This window comes from Maylandia zebra, linkage group LG8, assembly GCF_041146795.1.
Source record: "Maylandia zebra isolate NMK-2024a linkage group LG8, Mzebra_GT3a, whole genome shotgun sequence".
Taxonomy (NCBI): domain Eukaryota; kingdom Metazoa; phylum Chordata; class Actinopteri; order Cichliformes; family Cichlidae; genus Maylandia; species Maylandia zebra.
The window spans coordinates 1,645,533-1,672,692 of NC_135174.1; the positions used below are offsets into that span (position 1 = coordinate 1,645,533).

At 46.6% G+C, this 27,160-nt stretch overlaps 2 protein-coding genes across 6 annotated transcripts in view; one reads left to right on the forward strand and one right to left on the reverse strand.

The window, feature by feature from the left end:
* cavin1b (caveolae associated protein 1b) overlaps window positions 1-5,642 on the reverse strand; it is a 33,404-nt gene extending 27,762 nt beyond the window's left edge. The window contains exon 1 of the mRNA XM_004570355.5: window positions 4,774-5,642. Within this exon, the coding sequence (XP_004570412.1) occupies window positions 4,774-5,304 (531 nt within the window). The 5' untranslated portion in view covers window positions 5,305-5,642. The remainder of the gene's footprint in view (window positions 1-4,773) is intronic.
* A 6,375-nt stretch (window positions 5,643-12,017) lies between these two features.
* The window catches only part of LOC101465343 (V-type proton ATPase 116 kDa subunit a 1), a 28,767-nt gene continuing 13,624 nt past the window's right edge, over window positions 12,018-27,160 (forward strand). For 4 of the 5 annotated variants that reach the window (XM_004570356.3, XM_004570357.3, XM_004570358.3 and 1 more), the window contains exons 1-17: window positions 12,018-12,107; window positions 13,400-13,556; window positions 13,695-13,773; window positions 13,854-13,951; window positions 14,077-14,205; window positions 15,758-15,840; window positions 16,714-16,840; window positions 16,980-17,062; window positions 17,438-17,531; window positions 18,069-18,281; window positions 19,886-20,036; window positions 20,296-20,435; window positions 20,537-20,700; window positions 21,505-21,595; window positions 22,952-23,070; window positions 23,213-23,429; window positions 25,947-26,054. In XM_004570356.3, coding sequence (XP_004570413.1) covers window positions 13,440-13,556; window positions 13,695-13,773; window positions 13,854-13,951; window positions 14,077-14,205; window positions 15,758-15,840; window positions 16,714-16,840; window positions 16,980-17,062; window positions 17,438-17,531; window positions 18,069-18,281; window positions 19,886-20,036; window positions 20,296-20,435; window positions 20,537-20,700; window positions 21,505-21,595; window positions 22,952-23,070; window positions 23,213-23,429; window positions 25,947-26,054 — 2,013 coding nt within the window. In that variant the 5' untranslated portion in view covers window positions 12,018-12,107; window positions 13,400-13,439. Of the gene's footprint in view, window positions 12,108-12,205; window positions 12,228-13,399; window positions 13,557-13,694; window positions 13,774-13,853; window positions 13,952-14,076; window positions 14,206-15,757; window positions 15,841-16,713; window positions 16,841-16,979; window positions 17,063-17,437; window positions 17,532-18,068; window positions 18,282-19,885; window positions 20,037-20,295; window positions 20,436-20,536; window positions 20,701-21,504; window positions 21,596-22,951; window positions 23,071-23,212; window positions 23,430-25,946; window positions 26,055-27,160 lie in introns of those variants that run through there. The other variant, XM_014410075.3, reaches the window with a different exon arrangement.

Sequence of the window (27,160 nt, forward strand, 5' to 3'; positions counted from 1 at the left end):
ACTGGGCCCACAGTCTTTATTGCTGGTGTTGTAGCAGATTTAGACTTAAAGTGCAGGGTTAGAAAAACCAGCAGGCACTGTCCTGGTTATCATATACTGCCACTAGCTGGCTTCAGGTCAACGAGCCACATGTGTTCAGGTATAAACTAAACATCATCACACTGAACTTTATAAAACAGTCTGTCCTTAAAGGTGTTCATGGTTCTGCTCAGTGCACAGATGAGTGCGATGTTCAACAATGGAAACAAGCTTCTCACTCAGCACCACGACCTGAACATGATGTCTGACTGAGCTTTTAAAACCTGCAAAAATTAAACTTCACACAAGAACCGGCTAGTAGCAAGGCAAAGTAATCAGTAATCAGTGGGTGCACATTTTCTTAGCTACTGATTGGCTGTCGAGTTATTTTTTGTAGGTCAGTGGAGCTGATGGTGTGTTTAAGTGTGACAGCATGGACATCTGCAGCAACAAGATAATAAAAGCTAAAGCTGCGTCCACACAGCACATCACTGTGTTGCTGTCAGTAGCAGATATTCCTAAACCTCTATTCTCACTGGCTGCCTCAAGTTTGAGAAAAGTTTAAAGTCAACAGAGTTTTGCTACCTGTGGTTACTTTAAGTTAAAATAGACAAATGTGACTGATGATTAAAGCTGAAGGAAGCCCCGGGAGAGCGCAGAGCAGAGCTGGAGTGATGAGAGGAACTTGTAGAAAGACTTTGTTGAAGGAGCACCCAGAGTGATGTGAAACGTAACAAGTGTGATGTGGACTAAGAAAAACATGCTGTGTACTTTTGGTGTGGAGCTGTGAGCTGTGCTGATGTTTCCTGTGGTCAGCTGCATCCGAAACCTGATGGGGTTTAAAGATACGAGCCAGGAAACCAAAACAATGCAAGACGCAAGGTGATCATTTTCACTGCGTGTAAACTCTTTAAACTTATCAGTGCACCTTGCATTTCAGCGCTCTCACACGCTACTGTGGTGTAGAGTATCACATTCCAGGCCAGATCCTCACTGAGTGCAGTAAGCTCTCGTCTGGCAGCGTATGGCCTCAGCTGTCAAGGAACTGAACACAGATGTAAGAGAGTAAATCTCAGGCTTGCTGGACAAGCAGCTCAATGAGCCCAACGCACACAGGCTGACACAAACACACACCGGAGGAGGAGAGCTGCTGCTCATGCTAACAGGGAGGCAGGTGCTTCACGTGCTGACAGAATGCCCTCTGGTTAGTTTCCACCTACACATTGTATCGTAGCTCATCAAGTAATGCCACCCCACAGCATGGGGTGGCATTACTTTCGATTGGCTGTAATATAATGTAATATGACTGAGGTCATAAAACCCAAGAAAGACACAATCTTGCTATCCTCCGTGATTATTAGTCTTCCAGGGTGCATTTACATATATATTAAACTATACATGACACCTGAAGTCAATGGCAGCCTTCACTCATGGTGAAATCATCACTTATATCAATCTCAGCTTGTGAGGGAGGCCTAGCAGGGACAGCATCAGACTACAGCACAGATTCAGCCCCCTGTGCTTCACTACAAAGCCCTCGTGCTGTTTCCTCACTGTGTGAGCCGGCCCCTGGAACAGCAACTGTGCTTTTATTACCAGCAGAGCACCAGGCCAGGGCCTTTCCTCAGGGTACCAGCAGCACAAGTGTGAGTGAAAAGTGGGAAATACCTGAGACACATCAGAAAGCTGTGTGTTTCTAGGCTGCAAATACGCTCAGAGCCTCGGGGTTAGACCGCTACGTCCTGATTTTGTAATAACATTTCAACACAGCACGTGAAGCAATCCAAGCTGTGAAAATATATTCTTAGCACTACAGATGCAGTAAAACCATTTAAATGAATACTAATGCTGTTAGTATGCTGTGTACTGCTTATGCCGCATGGCTGTTAGCTTGCACTGGACCGCACGTGTGAAATGAGATGTTGCTTTTGTGTATATTGTTTTGAACAGCAGCATTGTGTAAAGCTCATGGTGATGCTTAAATGTGGTGCATGTTCCACGTGTCACCTTGATGCTGGTAACCCACAGAAATCACGTCAGCACATATTTCTGCACAGCCATCAGTATGTAGACTTTTACATGCTGTTATGCTGCGATATAGGATGAGCTATAGCTCAGGAGGTAGAGCGGATCTAACTGGAAGGTCGGTGGTTTGATTCCTGGGATGCCAGACTATCTCCTAACCCCAAGTTGCTCTCCGATGCATCTCTCAGTGTGTGACAGTGATGTTAGATGTGCCTGTGTGAATGAGGCAAGTTGTGTAAAGCGTTTTGGGTGCCCAGGCAGAACCAGTCCATAAAAGGCTAGTTTTCCTGTGAACGCTGGAAGCCTGATACACTGCAGCGTTTGCAGCTGAGATTCAATATCCTAAATTTTCCCCAAATGATTTACAAGTAGTGGAAACAATGTTGCACATTTGATGTTTAAAAATATGCACATGAGTGATTGTTCTCTATGTGTCCATTGGTGGTTCCATGCACTTCTACTTTAAGTTTAGTTGCTGCCCCGCCCCACCCTCCATACACAATAAAGAACGGTTTAGAATATGTCCGATCACCTCCAGCATGACGGGGCCCTCGGCTCCTATGATCTTTGATCTGCATGATAGACAGCACCTTCATCCAAACACTGAGTGAACATGAACAGTGCTGGTATTCCACCAGGAGACCTGAAGGATCGTCGGGGGATCACTCTTCACACGAGGGCCCAAAACATTATTCAGACACTTTTTTTCCTCTAATTTGTCACACATCTGTTTGCCCTCTGTGTTCAGACTGAACGAAGACGTTGACAGTGTTAATGTTTCCAAGTATCAGTGTGTGTCCCATGCTGGGGTGTTGGCCAAGTGTTTACTGTCTGACTTTTAAAAAGAATCTGCCCTGAAAGGGCAACAGAGGAGCAGAGAAAACTGAAAACAGAACAACACATTGTGGCTTTGCTTTTTTAATGAAGATGAATCTGATCTTATGTCATAGTTGGCAACTGTAACCAAAGCCAGTGTTTTGAGTTAGCGAGGGAGCCGGTGATTGGCATTTCAGGGGGAGTTTCTCTCGCCACAGGGGCAGGGCGCTTGGCTAACGTTAGCAAAATCCCAACCTCTGATATTCCAAACAGACTGTTTTGGAAGCTTTCAGCCCTCAACTTCAGCAATTTATCGGGGACTAATTAAAATGTAGATTTACGATGTTCTCAGATTGAGAAACAGTTCAGTCATTGAATTCCTTCATATGTGATGAAAAGATAAGTTTGTTTTTCACTCAGAGTCCTGCCCTGCTCATCTGCTGATTGCTAAAAAAAAGTCTTATACTCGTAGACCGAGGCACAGACGCCAGCAGCATTGTGTAAGTCCTTTAGCACAGAGTTCAAGTCCGACCGTGTGCAGTCAGGCAGTCTGCAGCGCCTAAGATGGAGCCCTCATTTGACTGAGGGAAACAGAGAGAGTGAGGTGGGTCCAAGCCACGATGTCTGAGTCAAGGGTGGAAACTCTGAATGTTCTCGCGCCACTGTGCAAAAAAGCTGCAAGCTATTACACATCACAGTGCAGCCTCTCAAGCTAAAAAAAGAAACAGGGCTCTCCTCAGCTCCCCTCAAAGAAAAAAACGTGCTCCTTCTTAAAAGAAACATCTGCCCCCAATCCTCTGCTTTAAACTGGACCTGACGCATGCTCGTGGTATTTTCCATCTTTTTAGAAATAGTGAGGAAAGAGTGAAATGACTTTCTGAACCGATTTCATCTGACTTGAGCTGCCAGTAGGCGAAGGCTCTTTGTCCTACATACAGCATGCTATGGAAGAGATACCTGGAGGCCACCTGTACTGCAAACTGAAGCTGCATATTCATTTTAACTGCTGTAGTTTTGGTGTTGAGAAGGTGGAGCTGCAGAGACACACACACACACACACACACACACACACACACAGCCATGATCTCTGCTTCCCTGTGTTGTCTAATAACTTAATGCCAGTAGAAAGGGCATTAATGATAAGACCTGGGGTGAACTCAGGAAATGTATCATAAATTGGAGAAAGAGAGGAAGCTGTGTTTTCTGATAAATTGTTACCATCGCTCTAGCTTTGTTCTGTTGGCTCATACTTTAATTATTAAGTGTGATTTGGAGTCATTTGGTTCATGATTTACAAACTCTTGTTTGCTGTTCATCCTCCTCAGTCTAATGCTGTCGTTGGTTGATCGCTTCACTCTAATGCAGTTCCACAAGCATTTGGCTCCTTTTGCAAAGCCTGGTAATAATTACATAATAATTACAGTTCTCTGCTTTTATTTCCATGCAGAAACACAACGTTTCTGTTAAAAGATCATTTTTTTGTTTTTCAGGAAATTAAAAGTCTGTGGATGATCAGGGTGGTGTTTGAAATGCAATACGAGGGCGCGTCTATACAACAAAAACACTATCTTTGCATTTTTTTTGTCCATCTTAAGTGATTATTCTGAGCAACATTGCAAAGTCAGAGTAATTCAAAGGTCAGACTTTCTTTCTTATCATCTGTCCAGAGAAAAGTCTTACTGGTGTGTCTGAGAGTGAAAGCAGCTTCCAGTAAGAACCACTCCCTGAAGCCCTCAGCATCCCAGCAACATCTTCACCAGACTAAACCACCTTTGTAGGAGTTTTCAGTGATATGGCTCACAAACCAAAACCCTGCTCGGTTATTCGGTTCATCCATGAACCACACCCATCTCTCAGGGTTTCACTCCCACATCAGACTGACTAACACATACTGAAACACAAACACTCTCCCACCTGATAAATCATGACTTTGAAGTTGCGTCTCTTGAGCAGCTCCGCCTCGTTGTTCTCCAGCTTCTTGATCTGGCCTCCTTGCTTCTCCAGCGTGGCTCGCACTGTCTTGACATTGACGCTCACCTTGCGCACCTTTTCCATCATCTTGTTGACACTGTTGGATGTGGTGCTGTGGCTCTTGGTGAGTTTTGTGAGCTCGCCTTGGATGCTGGTCACCGTACGCTCCATCTCCTGCTGCCTGGCCTCCAGCCCGCTCTGGGTCTGCTGGATCTGGTCCACTGCCCCGATGATCTTGTCAAGCAGTGAGAGCACCATGACCCCGTTAACCTGTGGATCAGCTTTAACGCCATCATCTTTGTCCTCGGCGGCGTCCCCTTCTGTGCCCATTGTGGACAGTTCTTTCTTGGCTGCGGCAAGGGCGTTGTCTTCATCATCTGAAGGTGGAAGGTTAACCTCATCATCAGAGATCTCAGTGAGAGTTTGAGGCTCCAGCTGGGCACTTCCAAACTCCAGTGCTTCCATGGCTGCCATGTTGGTAGATTTTATAAAGTGTAATCAACCTTTTTCACCACAGTTTCTTCTGGATTACTTTCTCACTCCTTATCTTCCCACCTGCGTCTTCCTCTGCTCTGCTCTGCAGCCTCTTCTTTTTTACTTCCTATTTACAAACTCTCTAATCCCTCTCCAGCACACATACATAGAGCCTGTCTTTCTCGGCTATCTGTCCGTTCTGTCTGAAGCTCCTGGAGTCGGGCCAGTGATCAGGGGAAGCCGAGCGATGCTGGATGTGACCACATGAGCGTTAGGATGTAAATGTCTCACCAGGCAGAGAGATCCTCCAGTCAAGCTACAGCCGGCAGCGCTTTTTTTTTCCAACCCACCCTCCCTTTTTTCCACTGGGCTCTCCTCCTCTCCTCACACCCCTCCTTTATCTCCTCCCTAAATTTACAAATTTCAGTATGACTCCACCTAAGTCCAGCCCCTCATGACTCGATGGCACACCCACATGGCCTAGCCTTGTCCCATCAGCATGGCTGAAATAGTTAGCAGAGCTGCACTGATCTGCTCGTATACAAGCTGAGGCACAGCCGAAGGAGGAATGCCAAGCTGGAGCTATTCTTGTTTCCATTCCTGTCTCCCTGCTCTCCACAACATGGAAAGCAGCAGTGGATGAAAAACACAAAGAATAGAAAGCAGCTTGTAAAAGCTAACAGCTTACAGTTCTAAAGTCTAACATTTAATACTATTAGGGTAAGTTGTCCCAAGATTTTCAACCACAGCTTGAATCTTAGCGATCAGGCCCTTTTGGGTTCAGTTAAGATTGAGGCCTTGTTTAGACCGCAGCACAAGTTCAGACCAACTATTTTTTAGACTGAGGCTTAAGTCAGCGCCAGCTGGCTGTGTTGGCTCCAAAGACATTTCTTTCTACACGTGACGCTGATAAAGTATAAACTTCTTTCCACAGAAAAGAAAACTACCATGAGGTGCTGTGGAGGAAATTTATGATGTCTTTCCTAACCAAGAAGTGACATATCATATGCCATAAAAGTGACATATCAAACATGTCTCAAGGAAATTTTCTGAAAGTCAGGTTACCATCTGGTAAATCTTCCTCATTTCAAGCACTGTCGTGTAATTTGTGACAGGAAGTAATGCTGCATCTGCAACTGGGTCAGATCAGCAGGATTATTCACATCATGAACCAACATCCACCTATGCACCTAGGAGCAATTTAAAAGGAGGGGGGAACAACACTAAAGAGGACGTACTATAAAGCACATTACAGGTGCAGCTGTTGGTTACAAAGGGCACGGGACATCATGATTACTTACCTGCATCCATCATCACTGACTGCTCCCACCTAAGGCCTCAGACGAGTCTGATTCCTCCTGGGTCGTTGTGCTACTTCCTCAGTGTAACCCAGTGATGTCCTTGTGTTCTCCTAGTGCTAACGTCAGCCTCTCTCTGTGTATAGATTCCCTGGACCTTGGCCTGTTTTCCTTCCCCGTGGACCCTGAGTGGATAAGCGTAAGAGTGAGTTTGGACTGGATTATTGTGTGAGTCAGCGTGTGAAGAGGAGTTTGGACCTTCCCCTGGCTGCCCTGGACCCAGCTTCGTCCCCCCAGCACTGTATATATGTATATATCTCACCTGGTGACACCTGTGTAAATAAATTCATTCAGAGTCCTGTGTTTGATTCATGCACTCGTAATCGTGACAGTTATGCAGATGGGAACTGATAAGAATTTAGTGATTATAAATTCATTATCAATATCACTTATCGATTCGATTCCCTATCGATTCTCATTGGCTCCAGTTTGAGGGTCACCATCACCTCTCAGCGGCATATCAAAGACATTACATCCATGCACATTAACTACATGCTGTGTGATCGAACATTCGTGCATGTTGGAGGTGTTCCCCGCTTTGTTGTGATCGGTGATGACAGGGGATTTCTTTATTAAATTATTATTATTATTTTGTTAAAAAAGTGAATGCACATATTGCACAGAACACTTGTCTTAAAAGTAATGCAGTACGTTACTTCATTACACCCAGGATAAAGACATTCGTGTACTACTCGTTACTTTCATGTTACTCTGTAAGATCTGAACACTGTCACATAGTTACCACTGAACAATATAAACCTACAGGCTACAGTCACACACACCAACACAATCCATCCTGATGACCTCACACGTGATCTTTCTCTGTGTGTCGGTATGAGCACAAAGCAAAGATGAAAACCAGCACAAAGAGACTTCATAACGGTTGTCACGGTGATTCTACTGTAGAAACGCCTCGCCTCTGTCAGTGCGCCCCAGGGTGGCTGTGGCTACAATGTAGCTTACCATCACCAGTGTGTGAATGGGTGGATGACAGGTTATGTAAAGCGCTTTGGGGTCCTTAGGGACTAGAAAAGCGCTATATAAATACAGGCCATTTACCAAACATGAACAGGTAGAAGCGGAAGCTGCAGCCTGACTGCTGTTCAGCAGCAGCTCAGGTTATCACGGTGCTGGGTCAGCACTTCCTCAGCTTCAGCATCACTCTGCGTTCTTCGCTATTAGAGTTAGCATGCTGTTTGTGCAGGTGCTTGCTAAGAGCCAAAGTTGTGTTAACAGTATGATGCAGCTGTTTCTGTCCTGCAGCAGTCTCCACTTTACAATCGCGCTCTCGTCCTTTCTCCTACAATAATAAAAGTCTCGTCCATGTGCTCTAAACTGCGCTACTATTTCCTCCTCTGACACACGAGCTGAAATCAGCTGATTGTAGCGGGAGAACAGATAGGCAGGCATTTCTTCTTCACTCACCTGTGTTTGTACACCACTCTACATCTAATCATTATTAATCTCTGGTTCTCTTCCTGTCTTCCTCCCCAACTGGTCACTGTAGATGGGCCTGGTTCTCCAGGAGATTTCTTCCTGTTCAAAGGGAGTTTTTCCTTCCCCCTGTTGCCAAGTGATACTCACAGAGGCTCATCTGATTGTTCTCTGTATGATTGTAGGGTCTTCACCTTACAATATGAAGTGCTTTGAGCTAACTGTTGTTTTGATTTGGGACTCTAAAGTAGCAGAAACAGCTTCAGCAGGTATGCTCCAAGTCTTACTTCATTTTCATGTTCACATACTGCAGGATGACTCGTCTCCAGGATCACCATGTCCTTACTGATGGAGCTCCAGTCAGCCATGACCTGCTGGAGAGCTGTCTCCTTATGGGGTACTGTCTCTGTAGATGATGTCTTTGTGCTTTTTTCTCGGAGCCATGGAGTGATCAGCTGATCAGCTTTGTTCTCCAGTTCCTGCCCCACGGCATGCAAGCATGGAATAGGATTTTAACATGCTCACCTGCCATGTGAAAACTACCCCAGCAGTGCACTCAACCCAGAAACTGCTACAGACACACAGTGGAGTGTTTACATACAAACACTTATTTAATTAAACTCCTTCTTTACTGTATTTTATTTTTGTTTTTGTCATCTGACCTGTTTAGCTCTCTGATGTTGTATCTTAATGAGTTGGTAAATGTTTTCATGCTTTAACTGTTGTGCCACAATAATTTCCCAGATTCTGGGATAAATAAATTATTTCTCATCTCTTCTAATCTAATCTTAGCAACAAAACTTTGCAAATGTACATATCTATGACTGAGTCAGTGTAAAGAACAGACAGTTTACTGAAGCACTGACTTTGAGTGTTAAGGTTAATGATGACAGGATACCTCTGCCCTCTACGCCATGACAGCCATCCCAAAGGTAAAAGCTGTTTACTTAAATAAGTTGGGCTGCTTCATAATAACAGGCCCCAGTAGCTCCAGTGCCGCCTGTAGCGCAGGCCCCAGTAGCTCCAGTGCCGCCTGTAGCGCAGGCCCCAGTAGCTCCAGTAGCCCAGTCCCCGATAGCAGCACGGTCCGCTGGTCAGCTTAACATTCAGCCAGAGGTCCCAAATCTCCCTGGCTCTGCATCAGCTCCTGCTGGGAGCTCGGATGAGCTCATCCAGGACTCCGCGGCTCCCACGCCGCCATCTACCTCATCAGCTGGGGGGCCCGAGGAGCCCGTTCAGCCTCCCGTCTCCGCTGGAGGGTCCGAGGGGCCCATTCAGCCTCCCGTCTCCGCTGGAGGGCCCGAGGAGCCCGTCCAGCAACCTTCCTCGTTGGCTGGGGGTTCAGGAGAACCGCACCAGCCTCATGCCACGTCTGCTGGGGGGCCCGAGCCGCCTGTCCAGCACCATACCACATCAGCTGGAGGGCCCGAGGAGCCCATCCAGCCACCTTCTGCTTCTGCTCCTCCTGGTCCAGCTCCAGCCCGTGCTTCGTCTGCCGCAGCTCCAGCCCGTGCTTCGTCTGCCGCAGCTCCAGCCCGTGCTTCGTCAGCCGCGGCTCCAGCCCGTGCTTCGTCTGCCGCGGCTCCAGCCCGTGCTTCGTCTGCCGCGGCTCCAGCCCGTGCTTCGTCTGCCGCGGCTCCAGCCCGTGCTTCGTCTGGCGCGGCTCCAGCCTCCGAGTCTTCGTCTGGCGCGGCTCCAGCCTCCGAGTCTTCGTCTGGCGCGACCCCAGCCTCCGAGTCTTCGTCTGGCGCGGCCCAGCCTCCGAGTCTTCGTCCTCGTCTGGCCCAGCCTCAGCCTGTGCTTCGCCTGGTCCAGCTTCATCCGAGTCGTTATCCTCGCCGGGTCCGGCCCCAGCCTCTGCAGCGACGCCTGGTCCGGCCCCCGCATCGCCACCGTCTGGTCCTGCCTCGTCTGGTCCTGTGCCCACCAGGCCATTGCCAGCACGCCTGAGACTGGAGAGCCGCCGCTGCCTTCGGCGCGGTCGGCCCCCTGAACTGCTCCGTCGTCTCCTTCGCCGCCGCCGCGGCCTTCCGCACGGCAGGCCTCCGGACCAGCTCTGTCACCTGTGCCACCCGCCTGGTCGGCCCCCCGACCGTGTGACCCGTGAACTCTTGTGCCTGTGGGCTCTGGGTCGGCCCCCTGAACTTTATTTGGACTATGGTCATGTGCTCCTGTGTTTTCTGTTGTTTGTTTTGTTTCCCGTTCTGGTCCCTCCGTCCTGGTCCCCCGCCTCCCGCCCTGGGTGGGTTGTTTTCTGTTTTTGTTTTGTTTCTCGGGTTTGGGCTGTCGGGAGCCAGCCCTTTAGGGGGGGGTGATGTCATGGTCCTGGGCCATGTGGGCCCAGTATTCTTAGTTCCTTGTATTTTTGTATTTCGTTCCTTATTTAGGCCATGTTTTCTGAGTTGCCCTGTTGTGTTGTTCCCTAAGTGTTTTCCCTTCATGGCTTTTACCCCCTGTGTGCCCCTCTGTGTATCTGTGAGCCCTCGTCTCTCCTTATGTTTTATTCCATGTTTCCCCTGCCCATTATGTCTAAGTTCTCCCCGTGCTCTCTCTCCCCCCTGTGTGCCCTCTATGTATTTATGAGCCCTCGTCTCCCTTTGTGGTTGTTTCATGTTTCCCCAGCCCGTTATGTCTGTGTTTTCCCCGTGCTCTCTCTCCTCCTGTCTGAACCTCTGTGCCTGTACATGTCATGTTCAGTTCACCCCGCCCTGTCTCATTATGATTATCAGTGTCACCTGTGTTCCCCGTGTGTGCCCACTTTCCTCGTTTACCCTCTGTGTATTTCTGTCTGAGTCTCCCTCTGTTCGGCGTCGCGTTCTCCCTCAAGTTGTGTGTTATTCTCCCCGTGGTTCGGTTCCTTGTACATCTCATGCTTTAGTTTTCCCAGTTTTAGTTTATTTTGTATTGCTTCTCGTGGCCAGCAATAAAGCTCTGTTTTTTGAGTTTATCCCCGTGTCTGTGAATCTGCATCTTGGGTCCTTCTCCTGCCTGCCACACAACGAATCATGACACTGTGAGAACAAAATCTTTTAACATATGATTTTTAAAAGAGGCTGATTTTAAATCTGTGGAAATCCAGCCAACATCTTTCAGTTATACAGTCATATTTGGTTATTGAAGGCATCTCCATGGCACACGTTATGAAAAACACATGGCACACACAATGAGGCAGAAAGCTGCTCCATGCAGTCGTCTGCTGTGGTAATTTATGTACATTAAGGGAATTCCATGCTCCAAAATTGCTCACTGGCAGCCTCCCAGTGTCCTGATTTAAACCCTGCACCATGTGGAACTGAGAGATGCTGAAACTACTACTGTGGCTTTCGTAATAGGAAACTTTCTACAGGTTCTCATTAGTACTGACTCAACATTTGGCTAGTCGTGGACACAGCATCTGTTAGACCTTAAGAAGAGGGGCTCTGGTAGCTCTGCTCTTTAGCTGGTAATAAACATCGTATAGGCACAAGTAAGAACATGACAATCAGTTAATCAGAACTTGATATGCAGCTCTTCATGAAAGATTTGGGAGCTAAAAACGATGTGTAGATGCAAAGCTTCTAAGTTTTCTTGATGGCTTTTGAGCTCTTTCAGTGTTTTCTGTGTCTTCATGTAAAATGCTCAGACATCAGGGCTCGGTGGGACTGAGCAGTAAGAATCGACCCCACACACTGTGATAGGTCAAAGGGATGTATCCCGCAGAAAAGCCGTGAATCACCTTCAACATTTTCAAAATATATTCCCATTGAACAGATTTCCCCATTTGCTGTATTAGCGTGTTTTGCGCAGGACATCCTTCACATCTGAGATGTGTAAGTTCGAATATCACTTCTGTGTCCATCGTCAAAACGAAAGAAATCCCTGAGATACAGATACAGTCATTTTACTTTGAAATCCTCCCATCGGACATGTTTCCTGCTGAAGTGTATCTAACTTGACGCAGCGCAGGACCACCGCAGCATCCAGGAGGAGACTGAAGTGTGAAGAGAGGGCTGACGAGCTGCAGCTTGTGAGGTGAGTGTAGATACTGTGGAGGTGGGTGTTTGAGGATTATGAACCACAGTCCACGTTTGTCCGTGTGAGCTGTGAGGCGGTGGTCAGCTCCTCTGTGTTTGCAGTGAGGTCTGTTTCAAGGTTAGTTTTACGAGCAGTGATTCGTGTTCTCGTAGAGGCACGGGATGAGGCTGTGGGGACTCGGTATCCTGCCACACAGCGGAGTTACGTCGTTGTTTATAGTTATTCATATTTAAAATGAGTGTGAATGAAGCGGCTGTAGGCCTGAGCCAGCAGCGTCCTTGAGCAGTGAAGGACAGAGCTGCATCAGCAGGGATGCAGTGACGTCAGCGATGCTCCGTAAGCCTCTGTTGATGCACTAATCACCAACAGGAACTACATTTATGACGTCGACGATTATTAATCCTCGTGATTCCTTATGTGGCTTTCATCGTCCTGGGGTGTGGAGCCCAGCCCGCTGTCGTGCGTGGCCTAGTGCCCGTAAAGCCGGTCTCTAGACGAGCATTAGCATCTTTAGCCTGTTCTAGCATCATCCGTTTACTTACAGCACACGAGTGAGACATAGACCTGCTAAAACCAGACTCCTGCCAGTGCATTCATCCTCTATACGATTTATGAGGTGTGTGTGGTGTTTCCTGTCTGTGGCGTGTCAGTGGGACTTTTGGTTTTTACAGTGCACTCGTCTTATTTGACTTCCTGCTGCTGCAGGACGCTTCCATCAGCACCGTGCAGTTTAAAGTGCGTGCCTGAGAGCTTGTACAAAAAGAGCTGATAATGGACAGATGCAAGATTATCCATACACCCTCATACAATCAGGAGGATGTTGCATCTCATTGTGTAGAGGCTGTAGCAGCCAAACAACAACGGTCAAATCCACATTTCAGTGTTTTTCTCAAAACAGATTTCCCACTTTATTCTCAAATTGACCAACAATATTTTTTTGTTGGTCCTAATACTGCGTCTTATGTCTGTGGTGTGTGGGAGGTGACCCCGATGAAGCCCACACAGAGAGGACAGGTGTAGAAATGCCCCCAGCAGGGTTTTCACCTGCAGCTTGAAGCCGCTCTCAAACAGTTTAAAGACACAAATAACTATTTGATTATTTTACAGATAAAACACTGAAGAAAATGATTAGTAACTGCAGCCCGTATAAACCTGAAACCATACTACGCTTTATTATAGGAAAGTCTGAAGAGGGCAGCCAAGTATAATGAGACTGTGGTATATTTGCTATATTATCTAGTTATTGTGCACTGTGTACTTGTTATTGAACCTTCCTGTCGTTGCTGCAGTGTTTGTTGATCCTAGCTGAGGTGGAGTGCAGAGGTCATCATGGGGGAACTGTTCAGAAGTGAGGAGATGACTCTGGCCCAGCTCTTTCTCCAGTCAGAGGCAGCCTACTGCTGTGTGAGCGAGCTGGGAGAACTGGGCATGGTCCAGTTTAGAGATGTGAGTATGAATGGTGCCAGACTGACACTGACATGTAGAAGTCATTTTTGATTATCATGGTGTAAGCTGGTTTTAGTGAATGACAAATTCCAATAATACATTTTGAAACATGTATTTCTGGTCTTTTTCTAACAACAGCTGAATCCAGATGTAAACGTGTTCCAGCGCAAGTTTGTGAATGAAGTGAGGAGATGCGAGGAGATGGACAGGAAGCTGAGTGAGTGCTGCTGAGTCTGACTCACTTTCTGTTCCCTTGTTGTGGTAACGAGGTAATCACCGAGTTTCCTTGATGAACAGGGTTTGTTGAGAAGGAGATCAAAAAAGCCAACATCCCGACAGTGGACACTGGAGAGAACCCGGAAGTACCTTTTCCCAGAGACATGATTGATCTGGAGGTAATCAGCCATTTCCAAAACAGTGTTTCCTTCTTGTCCATCGCTTTTATTGAGTTGGTACAAAATGTTGTATCTATCAAAATAACGTATCAACATTATCACAATTAACTGTGTGTGTTTGGCAGGCCACATTTGAGAAGCTGGAGAATGAACTAAAGGAGATAAACACCAACCAGGAAGCCCTGAAGAAGAACTTCCTGGAGCTGACGGAGCTCAAACACATCCTCCACCGAACGCAGCAGTTTTTTAACGAGGTTTGCTCACACGTACACTGCACAGAAGAACAAAGAGTGTTAGAGTGGCTTTGTTTACGCATCGATTAAGGCAGCAGTTCCCTGTCAGACAGCAGACGATGACATTAGCTTTGCAGCTACAACATTGTCTGGAGCCGCCTGCTGTGCCTCCAGAATGTTTGGGACAAACACAGTTTTGCAGGTTTACCTCTGAACACTGGATTGTAAATCAAACATCGAGTATCTCATTGAAGTGCAGACATTTTTGAGAGATTTTATTTAAGAACTGCAGCTATGTCCATAAACAGTCCACAGCCTTCAAGTTTCTGGGACAGTGGACTGACAGCAGATCAGTCAGCTGTCAGTGGTGCAGGCCTGGTGAGGCCAGAGGAAGCAGACACAACCTCTGAAGTTGATTTAAAGTCTTGACTTAGTGTTTTATGCCTTTCGCTGCTTTTAAATGTAATTTTAAATACGAGACTGAAAGAGATGTTAGTGCAGGTGAGGGCGGGCATCATTAGGCTGGATAAACCTACAGCGTCAGACAGGCAGGAGGCGGTTAACTCAACATGGATGACTGAGAGAAGACAAAGTGCATGATGGCAGAATTATTTCCATGATTAGGAAAAAACCCTTTCATAACACGTAACCAGGACAGAAACACTCAGGCAGGCGTGTCCCCGTCAGAGTCTACCGCCACCGTTAGCCTAGTTTACAACAAAGCACTGATTACTCTCACAGTCTGTACACAGACATACTGGGACGGGTGGAACCAAAGTGACCAGTGGTGCAGTGAAGGGCTCAGACACTGATAACACAGCACACCACAGTGCAAAGGACCCAAAACTAACTGCAAAAGCATGATGGGAAAAACTTCAATATCAGAGTCAGTCATTAATGTGAGGCCAGCTTTTCTGTTACTGGGCACCAGAGTGGATGCAGACAGACCCACAAACCAGCTGCTCTGGGACTTTTCTGTCCTGGCCTGGTCCCAGTTCTGTTCGTGGTTATAGTGTGGAGCTCCTGTTTCCCGCTGTCTCTGTGTTACCTTACTTCCTGTTTTATTTTGGTAGTCTGTTGTCCAGTGTGTGTTGCACTCAGTTTTACTGCCTTGTTTTCACCTGTATGTTTGCACACCTGTTCCCTTGTGTGTCTATGCTGTATGGCCTCAGTCCTGCCTTTGTCCTTCTTGTACTGTGTGCGCTCTGGCAGTGATGTATTCGTTGTTTTATTTAATCAGGATCACTTTCCTGTTGAACAAATACTATAAGCTTCTTCAGTTTCCCATTCCATGCACCTGCTCTGTTCCAGGTCACATGAGTCTGTGCAACAAATTTGTGACTAGCTGACCTAAAAACGGCTTTCGAACATAAAATGTAAAAGAATGGTTCTAGTAGTCACAGCACTCTGCAGTAACTCACTGGAACATGTGTTAACTCTTTATTTGATGTTTCACACCCTGTGCAGCTGTTACAGGCCTTGCAGCGGCAGTGCAAAAGTCTTTGTGTGATACATGGGCCTAACTGCTAACTTCCTACACCTGATGAGGTGCTTTTTGTTATTTTGTTGGCAGATGGAGGATCCTAACCTGCTGGAGGAGTCATCGGCTCTGATGGAGGGTAGTGAGGGGGGCCGCGGGGCCCCACTCAGACTGGGGTAAATAATAAGGATAAATGTATAAAGTAACATCAATTTAAAAACTAAAAATGATCTTCTGGCTCTCTCATGGAAAGTGATCCTGGGGAAGTATAAAGTCCACAGTGAAGGAATGGTTAATGGTGAAAGGACTTCCTCTTATGAGCACTTTATACAACGCGCCTCGTTCACACAAGCAGAAGGGCTTTCTCTCTAACACTCACACTCCACTGGATGCATCAGAGAGCAACTTGGGGTTAGCATCTTGTCGAACAGTGTTTGGCAGGCAGACTGGAGCAGGCAGGGATCGAACCGTCAACCTTCTGATTAGTAGATAACCTGCTGTACCTGCTGAGCTACAGTCAGTCTAAACATCAGAAAAAGCCAACCTTATCTGCTGATGCAAGCGGAGCTAGATGCTAAATGCTCACCACAGTACTGAAGAAGTACTGAGACTGTTGCCTCTTATAACTGCTCTCTCTGGGAGTTTGCATGTTTAGCTCATTTGGCTAAAGGCGTGTCGGCACAGTACTCGTCAGAATTTCATCAAATATATGATCCTGATCCCTTAGTGCAGGGATAGGCAACTCCAGGCCTCGAGCGCTGGTGTCCTGCAGGTTTTAGATCTCCCCCTGGGTCAACACACCTGAATCTAATGATGAATTCGTTATCAGGCCTCTGGAGAACTTCAAGACATGTTGAGGAGGTCATTGAGCCATTTCAATCAGCTGTGTTGGACCAAGGACACGTCTCAAACCTGCAGGACACCGGCCCTTGAGGCCTGGAGTTGGACACCTGTGTCTTAGTGGATCTCAAGGTCACATTTGTCACTCGTGAACTGTGATCGATTATAAGCTGCAACGTTTCTGTCGTGCTGGTTTCGTGTCTGTGCAGTTTTGTGGCTGGAGTGATCAGCAGGGAGAGGATTCCCACCTTTGAGCGGATGCTGTGGAGGGTGTGCCGTGGTAATGTCTTTTTAAGGAAGGCAGAGATCGAGGACCCACTAGAAGACCCCACCACAGTGAGTATACTAACAGTGGAGCTGTGGAGAGTAGTAGTGAGAACAGAATTTCAAACAAGAATGGGATAATAAAGCAGATGAATAATACATGTGGGGTTGAACACAGAGCACTATCTAATGTTTCGTTCCCTCTCAACAGGGAGACCAAGTCCACAAGTCAGTGTTCATCATCTTCTTCCAGGGTGACCAGCTGAAGAACCGGGTGAAGAAGATCTGTGAGGGGTGGGTGTTGCATGAAAAACCGTTGCTGCTGTCACTGTTAGGTTTTAGAATGTAGAATCACGCAGCGTCATGCTTATGTTTAGTCCTGACACCGTTTCACGATCACATAGTAGCATCACAGCTGAGTGCTAGTGAAGGTGGGAATGTGAGCGCTGTGTGACAGCTGTAAATCCACAGAGTGGAACATTTTCTGTAGAGAGTGACACACATGTCCCGTCTGTCTGTCGTCACGAAAGGCTTTGATCTTATTCTAGTGAAATGTACGACATGTCCAGTGTAACATGGCCTGTGATAAAGTCAGGGAGGGGCGGGGCCATCTGCTGCGACCGGTGTGTTGCACGCTGTGTGGTCAGACTGACTGTGGCGCTCCTGCAGGTTCCGTGCGTCGCTCTACCCCTGCCCAGAGACCCCGCAGGAGAGGAAGGAGATGCTGGCTGGAGTCAACAGCCGCATCGATGACCTCCAAATGGTAAGTTATGTGTGCTCTACAGGCATCAGCCAAATGCTTACAGTCTTGTAAAAATAAAGCAGAGGGGAGGAGTCGACCCTGGACAGATGCCGCAGAGCTGTTAGCTGTGCACTTCTTTTGCTCACTAAACCAGATGAAATCCATGAGACGCTCTGGCTCCTGCACCTTTCCTTGAGAACATTTATTTCCAGTCAAATTACAAAGGCCCTTGTAGTGTAGACAGGCTTCATTGTGCTACACGTCTTATCTCTGAAAGAGCCGCGTCCTTTATGTGCTGTGGTTCCCCCGTTTCTCCTTATTAAGACAGGAAAAAAGCCTGTTCTGCTTGAAAGGTCTGCACCGGTCTGATGCTGCCAGACGCCCTGCCACAGCAGAGCCGAGCAGTACACTGAAATACAAGTTGTGTGAATGAATATGACGGAGGTTTTCTGCACTGCTAAAACTGCACATTTCAAACTTCAACAAGAAAACGTGAAAAATCAAAGAAGCGTGCGTCAGGTTAACAGAATGAAACATCCTTCCACGCTGCTGCTGTAGGTGCTGAACCAAACCGAGGACCACCGTCAGCGAGTGCTGCAGGCTGCTTCTAAGACCATGCGGGTGTGGTTCATCAAGGTGAGGAAGATGAAGGCCATCTACCACACGCTGAACCTCTGCAACATCGACGTCACGCAGAAGTGTCTGATAGCTGAGGTGTGGTGTCCTGTCTCAGACCTGGACTCTATCCAGTTTGCTCTGCGCAGAGGAACGGTGAGTTTGGTCCTGTCTCTGCAGCCTGTCGCACATTTCTCTGTTCTGCTTCTCGTGCTGTGCATCTGAGCCCACAGACACCCACGGTCACAAACCTGGACTCAGGTTGGGATCTCTAGTCCTACTTTGGAGAATTTTTATAAAGTAAGCAAAAAGAAACTAGAATGTCTCCAAAGAGAATCGCTGTGTCTTAGTTAGGAGTCAACTTTATTGTCATTACACATGTATAAATACGGGCGAACCAAGTGCAGTTTGCATCTAATCAGAAGTGCAAAGAGCAGATGATGTTGTTGAAATGTTCCCATAGTTACTACCCAGCAGTAAGTCAGTAAAACTTTATGGCACCTTTTAAGAAATACAGTCACGAAGTGCTTCACAAGAGCCAACAATGCATAAAAAACGTGAATACAAAACAGGTTTAAAACAATATGTTTTTAACTGGAGGCGACTGATCTGAAGTCCGAAGAGAGAGTTCCAGAGCGTGGGCCCACTGAACACACGGCTCTGATCCTTTTGTGTTCAGCTCAGTGTGGGGCGCCGCAAGCCGGCCCTGGTCACAGGACCACGAGGTACACATGGGTGCAGAAGCTCTCTGATATAAACTAGTGCCTGCACGTGAAACGCTCTCCATGTTAATAAAAGAATCTTATATTGCACGCTGAAATAAACCAGAAGCCAGTGCAGCTGCATCAGGATTTTGTCGAAGCCTGTCGGGATCATTCTGAGCAAACGCTCTACGGAGGTTTTGCTAAGACACGTGTGCACTGCAGGAATCCAAATGTGATGAAACAACAGCGTGAATAATCATTTCCAGTTCAGGACGTGACACAGTGCAGCTTATGTTTGAGATGATAAACACAGGAAGGAGTCACAGAACCAACACGTCCAAGTGTCTCCTTTATCCCAGACACATGTTTCTGCTGCACAGACAGTTATTTCAGTTTGTCTCGATTTAGTTGAAGAAAACTGTCTGTACAGCTGAATATCATCTGCATAGCAGAGATAAGAGATGTCTGAGCAGAATGGAAGGGAATGTATAGAAAAACACTTCTATATGTCATATTTTACATTTAAGTTGGCACAGGGCAACAAAAGCCTCAGAAAGCTGCGTAATGCTTAAAGAACACCTGACGGGGAATCTCCCTCTTTAGACTAATAAGTTACCTCAGCGGTCCCAAACCTTTTTTGCACCACGGACCAATATTTTCACGGACCGGCCTTTAAGGTGTCGTGGATAAATCCAACACAATAAAGTGATAGGACCGAGACACAAACTGTGGTATCTTGCACCAGTACCAAGAGAAGATTTATTCATAGCACACGGGAAAAGACCCAGGGAAACCGAGTTAATGATCAAAACCATAAATTTCACACCTGAGCCTCAATTCTTGGTACCAAACGAGCCCCCGTGGGTTGGGGACCGCTGATAGTTGGATGAGGACAGTATCTGAGAGATGCTCTGTGTTTAGCTGTAAAGACAACGTTCACTGGTCTGTGGACCTGTGGATAAGGAACATGGCCATGTTCTTGGTACAGGGCGAGGTCACAGTGACTGTGAAACTCACTGAGGTCTGAGGTTTTCTAAACGAGGCTTTATTTCACAGGAGAGGAGTGGATCAACAGTGCCCTCCATCCTAAACAGGATGCAGACCAAACAGACTCCACCCACCTTCAACAAGACCAACAAGTTCACATCAGGCTTCCAGAATATTGTGGACGCCTACGGCATCGGAAGTTACCGGGAAATCAATCCAGGTCATTGGCTCATATTGAAATGACTGTTCATTCAAACTTGTGATTGTGACTGCGGTGAATGTGAAGCTCTCGCTGACTCTGCAGCAGTTCAGTGTTCAGGCCAAACTAATCGAGTGTCAACCAAACGAACAGAGTGATTTTGGTTCTGTTACAAAGGATTCGTTACTTTGTGTGTAAAATTTGCTTCTAGCCAAACATTTTAGTGAAGTTTCAGCAGCAGAGTTGGATGATGGTTGTTTGGATCCCTGTGTGCCTACAGCTCCGTACACCATCATCACCTTTCCCTTCCTGTTTGCTGTCATGTTTGGTGACATGGGCCACGGCCTGTTGATGACCTGCGCTGCCCTCTACCTGGTCATTCGAGAGAGTCGCCTCCTCGCCCAGAAGAGTGACAATGAGGTACGTTAACACAAGTAGAAGTAATCCAATATAGTAAATCATCGTTGTTCAGTCAGTGAGCAGAAGCATCATATTCCAGTGTTTTCTGTTTGCTTCTGTAGATGTTCAACATGATTTTTGCTGGGCGCTACATCATCCTCCTGATGGGGATCTTCTCCGTCTACACAGGCGTCATTTACAATGACTGTTTCTCTAAGTCACTCAACATGTTTGGGTCTGGCTGGAGTGTCAGGCCCATGTTTGGCCCCAAAGGAGCCAACTGGACGTGAGTTCAGGCTTTTTCTGCATCACAAATGAAGTTTAGATTTCCACTTTTCCTGTTTGTGACCACTACCAGACTAAAACCAGTACTGAATGTCATCCCCAGCACTAACTCGAAGCAGCCAACTAGAAGATTAAACTTACTTCAGTCTCCAAGAAATAACTGAAAACACTATTGTTACGACCCGGCTGTAGCTGGGACGTAACAGCTAAACCTTTAAAATGACCAACAGTAGCACAAACACAGCCTCAGAGGAAAAAACGAATCTGATGCATGTAATCCAGTTCAGTGTGTGAGCCTGCAGGAACCTAAAGGAGGCTTCTGTAGTCAGAGCGGGCAGGGATCTGCTGACTGGCCACTTTGTCAGGAGCACTTGTTCAGCTGCTTGTTAACAGTTCTCTAATCAGCCAATCACTCACTTTGAACACGGCATGGTTGTTGTGCCAGACGGTCTGGTCCGCTGAGATCATCTCAGTGAGCAGCAGCTCTTTGGTGAAAATGCCTGTTTGATGTCAGCGCTAACAGGAAGGTAGCAGTAAGTTAATAACATGCAGGAGAGCATCTCTGCACAAACTCTCATATTTAAGAGTGCTAGAATTTAAATGCAGCAAAGCTAATTATACAAAACACAAGATAACTGACTGTCAAAGTAAGACAGGAAGTCAACGTCATCATATGGGTCCAACCTGTTACTAGCCAGGTGTAACTAAAGAAGTGGCCAGTGTGTGTGTGTTGGCAGGTTCGTGCTCTAAACTGTTTCTCATCTTGCAGCATGGATTGTAGTTCTTCTCCTTCCGTCTGTCCTAGGTCTGAGACTCTTGATGGAAATGCAGTTCTCCAGTTAGATCCTGCTATTCCCGGCGTGTTCGGTGGACCTTATCCACTCGGAATTGACCCGGTAAACAATACATGTACTCACTATAACAACTAAATCAAATTACCGGCTCTAATTGTCTCCAGTGCACGACAACCTGCTCATTTCATCTTGGGCTGGTGAAATCAGTGATAGGAATGCCAATAATCCAGTTTGTGAGCCAAGCAACAATCGATCCTGTCAGAGCTCCATAGCTGTTGGTCCTGTGTTACAGAGATGATTAAACACCCCACAGATGTGAGACCGTGTGACACAATGAGTCACCAGCCCCTGAACCCTGTCTGAGAAAACTGCAGTATCCAGTAGGGCTGGGCCACATCATACCGTTCACGGTGATACCAGTATAATGTTGGGCAACGATAAGAAAATGAGATATCGCGATAGAATATGGGTAAAACGCACAGGCGCAGTGCCTTTGTTTTCATACGTGCATGACGGAAAAAGCATGGCGGCGAAAGCGGATCGTTGAGTGAAACAGATGAACCAGAACTGGTTTGTAAAAATGCTGCAGCTTCACTGGTGTGGAACTGGTTTAGCTTTCGTCTGTCAGATACACAACAAAGCACTATTTTTGGTAGCGCATGCTAGCGGGCCGTCGTTATTACCGTGTTGTTTGGAAAATACGGCGCACTTAAAATCAATCCTTTGATTTTTCTGAAAGTCGACAGAGCCCCTTATAACCCCGTGTGCCTTATGTATGAACTCTGGTCGTGTTTACTGACCTCGAAACGATTTTATGTGCACGGCGCTCGAAAATCTGTCAAATGTTTCAGTACGACTTTGCTGAGCTACGAAGCCGCACCGCTTGATGGATTGTGGGAGCATTACGGCTATCGTAGGCGGAGCCTCGCGGAGTGATACGTACTGTGCTTCAGCATAATGTTACCGTGCTGTGTGTGTATAACTGTTTTTAAGTTTTGTGGATATTATACATGGTTATGCTGAGGATATGTCGGCCAGTTTCCACTGGAAATGCCTTTTGGTTAAACTGTCAGCAAAGAATTTGCATTTGCACTGTTAAATGTTTATATAACTTTAATGCACATAAAAAACAGCTGCTTGTTTAAGTGAAAATACATTGATGGGGTTTTTTTTCACTAATAAAGTTGTGGAGTTGTAAAGTATTTTGTCTCGTGTCAAGTACATCGTCAGTTATATTGTTATCGCAAATTTTCAGATGTATATCGTGATAAATACTTTTGGTCATATCGCCTCATATCCAGCTCCAGAGCTGTTTCATAAACTAACAACTGTACCTTTAAAAAAGACCATCTGTCTGAGATCACTGAGAGGTCAGCACAGACCTGTATGTCAGCCTGTTTGTACTTGTGTCAGAGTAGCAGGGTGCTCTTCGTTGAACCTGCTGTGTGCTCTCTGCAGATCTGGAATATTGCCACCAACAAGCTGACTTTCCTCAACTCCTTTAAGATGAAGATGTCCGTCATCCTGGGCGTCATCCACATGATATTTGGAGTGTCTCTCAGCCTCTTCAACCACCTGTAAGAGTCACACTGAGGGCTGATACTGAATGTTCAAACACTTTTAAGGTTGTGTGCCGTCTAGCTTCATATTCACAGCTGATCATTTTCAAACAGGCACCATGCTGTTCTGTTGTTCATGTGTGACCTCACTGCGCTGCAGGTACTTCAAGAAGCCTCTGAACATTTTCCTGGGCTTCATCCCAGAGATTGTCTTCATGTCGAGCTTGTTTGGCTACCTTGCCCTGCTGATCTTCTACAAGTGGACAGCCTACACCGCCCGGACTTCCAAGGATGCTCCCAGCCTGCTCATCCACTTTATCAACATGTGTCTCTTCAACTACGGTGACCCCACCAGCAAACGCCTCTACGAGGGACAGGTGCTCCTTCCATTACCCACCCTCTCCTAACATATCCGCGTCACACTGACATGTTAGAGTCGTGCATGGACGTTCTCTCAGCAGTTCTACAGAGCAAACAGATATTTCATTGTGCTTTACTTTCCTGATGACCTTTTTTCAGAAACTTGAGGTCGAGCTTCACTGTAGAACAAAAACAAACAGAGCAGCTTGGAGCAGTTTGAGCTTTGCTTATTGATACCATCTCTTCTCATAACGGTGCAGGTCGTGTCGTTCCGTCAGTATGCCGAGGTTTTAAATTGTTAATTTTTTTTGCAGTTTTAAATCGGTGTGTGTGTGTGTGTGTGTGTGTGTGTGTGTGTGTGTGTGTGTGTGTGTGTGTGTGTGTGTGTGTGTGTGTGTGTGTGTGTGTGTGTGTGATTTGAAATTCCTTATCATTCTCACCTCTCAGTATGATGGTTGTGCTGCTGGCACCTAGTGGGGTTCATTTATATACTATATATTATAACACAGTATACAACAGTTCCACCTTAAAACATGAACATGGACAACCTGCACGGATGCTTTGTTGTTAGTGAAACGCTCTAGTGGTACAGTTGGGGTCAGGTATATACATTCATTACGGGGCTTAAAATCATGGTAATTTTGGCTTTTAATGATTCCTTTGAGTTGTTTTCAGCATCTTTCATCTTTAATGACTAAGAAAAATAATTCAGTGCACAAGTTTGAATTTATTTAGGATTTTCTCATTTTAAAAAACCAAAAACATTAAATTCCCCGCTCGCCTCTGCAGGCGGCCAGTCCTCCAAGCTCGGGTCCTCTACCAGAGGCCTGGGAGCTTGAGGGTCCTGCAGTATCTTAGCTGTTCCCAGGACTGCGCTCTTCTGGACAGAGATGTTGTTCCCGGGATCTGCTGGAGCCACTCGCCTAGCTTGGGAGTCACCGCACCTAGTGCTCCGATTACCACGGGGACCACCGTTACCTTCACCCTCCACATCCTCTCGAGCTCTTCTCTGAGCCCTTGGTATTTCTCCAGCTTCTCGTGTTCCTTCTTCCTGATATTGCTGTAATTCGGAACCGCTACATCGATCACTACGGCCGTCTTCTTCTGTTTGTCTACCACCACTATGTCCGGTTGGTTAGCCACCACCATTTTGTCCGTCTGTATCTGGAAGTCCCACAGGATCTTAGCTCGGTCATTCTCCACCACCCTTGGGGGCATCTCCCATTTTGACCTCGGGACTTCCAGGTTATACTCGGCACAGATGTTCCTGTACACTATGCCGGCCACTTGGTTATGGCGTTCCATGTATGCCTTGCCTGCTAGCATCTTGCACCCTGCTGTTATGTGCTGGATTGTCTCATCTTTACACAGCCTGCACCTGGGGTCTTGCCTGGTGTGATTGACCCCAGCCTCTATGGATCTTGTACTCAGAGCTTGTTCTTGTGCTGCCATGATTAGTGCCTCTGTGCTGTCTTTCAGTCCAGCTTTGTCCAGCCACTGGTAGGATTTCTGGATATCAGCCACCTCCTCTATCTGCCGGTGGTACATACCGTGCAGGGGCCTGTCCTTCCATGATGGTTCCTCGTCTCCCTCCTCTTTCTTAGGTTTCTGCTGCCTGAGGAGCATCTCCTTGGCAGATCCCGCACTTGATGCTGACTTGTGCTATGGGCTTGAGGTTGGCCTCCAGTGTTGCCTGCCACATCCCCATTGAGTTCCTGACGAAGGCTCTCAGGGTCCTGTTGATCTTGTACCGTTCTCGGCATTCCAGGATCCAGGTGTGGGGCATTGAGTCATAGGCCTCCTTGTAATCAGTCCAGGCAGTGCACAGGTTGGTCTCGGCTGACTGCTCAGTCGACCAGTAGCTGGTGTTTTGCGCCTCTGGTATTCTTGGCCCTTTCTGTGCCTTGCTCATGTATTGACCCGTGTGCCTGTTCATCTTAGCTGCTATGATGCCTGACAGGAGCTTCCACGTGGTGCTGAGGCAGGTTATTGGTCGGTAGTTGGATGGGACCGGTCCCTTCTTGGGGTCCTTGGGGATCAGGACCGTCCGGCCTTCGGTTAGCCATTCCGGGTGTCTCTCATCAACTAGCAGCTGGTTCATTTGTGCTGCCAGACGCTCGTGGAGTGCAGTCAGCTTCTTCAGCCAGTAGGCGTGAACCATGTCGGGGCCTGGTGCTGTCCAACTCTTCATACTGGAGACCCTTTCTTGGATGTCTGCCACTACAAGCTGTTGTTTAACAACATTAGTTGTTCGTTAGTTATCAGTTCTTGTTGCAAGATGAAGGTAAAGCTCTGGCAGCAGTTGTAGTTTTTCTGTTATTTTTAGTTACATGTGATCGATTAGAGCATGTTAGGTTTTTAAAGCACAGCAGAGCTCGTATTTTGAAGTCTTGTGGGTTTCATTGTCAGTGTTTAGATGCAACAGACAATCTATTATGTTGTGCTCTGTATTTACAGTTTGAGGTACTGTTTTAGACCAAGACCTGTTTGTACAATGCTCATTTCTTAATTAACCTCTCTCTTTGAATCTTTAGGTGGCGATCCAGGTTTTGTTGGTGCTGATTGCCCTTGCATGTGTTCCCTGTATGCTGATTGTGAAAACTATGGTGCTTCGGCGTCAGCACCTGTGGAAAAAGCACCTGGTATGTGCATCTGACCACAACTAGAACCCTACTTCTATCTTTCATTACTGTTAAGTTACTGTTAAGTTATAACCTTTGATATAACCTTTTGTTTTCTTACTCCTGTCATTCATTTCAATGCACATTGTATTGTGTAACGTGGTTGGTTGTGCTGCCATGAAAACTGCTTAAAGCCAGCTTTGGAAACGTTGATATTTTAGCGAGAAATGTACGATAACTACTTCACAGACAAAGGACACCCTAAAATTCGATGATACTTTGATTCAGTTGTCTTAACTGTATATTTGGCAGTTTTCTATCCAAAATGATGACGACCATTACCGAGTGCTACCTTGGTAGATATGCCACCTGGAGCTTTCATATCTCTCACTGGTTATGGATCTCATTCACTGAAGATCAGCAGAGTTAAAACCTCACAAAGACTCTTTATAACTCGTAGCTTTGCGACATGTGGGGCCTGATCTTTGCATGTCGAGCAGATGAGCTTTAGCAGAGTTATACATGCTCACACGTTGTAAGAGAGGTGACTGTGGACTATGCAACTTTCTGCATGTATTTAAAGGTTTTTATCAACATTGTCTGAACAGACCTAACTGGCTGAGTTTGTACTGATTTCTATGTTTAGGAGCAGGGTTGTTTTTCACTACACAGTACTTTGCCTGAATGCTTCTCTTCTGGGAGAAGACGGCCAATAAGCAACACTATGGCAAACATTAGTTTAGAAAAGGAGTTTCTATTTATTAACACCAACAAACAGTCAGCTCTCAGCACAGCAGCACAGCACAAACTGTCTGAAGAGGGCAAAACAAACACTTGGGACTACTTAAGCAAACGAGAAAAGATTAGCCAGCTGGCTGCAATCATAGATCATAAAGACTGATGTCATTGGGCTGTGAACCCAGTTATGAAGTGTCAGACTAAGTGTTTTCACTGTCGCCATTCAAAGTGGACGTGACAGGCCGAGTGTGGCGTGAGTCTGAACGCTCGCTAATGACTGTGAGTCACACGCTGTGGATAACTCTGCTTTCTGACAGATAATTCACTGTTTGTTTGTTTTGCACGAGCCAAAATGATCCAAACTGAGTAGCTCATCAGAAAATTGACTG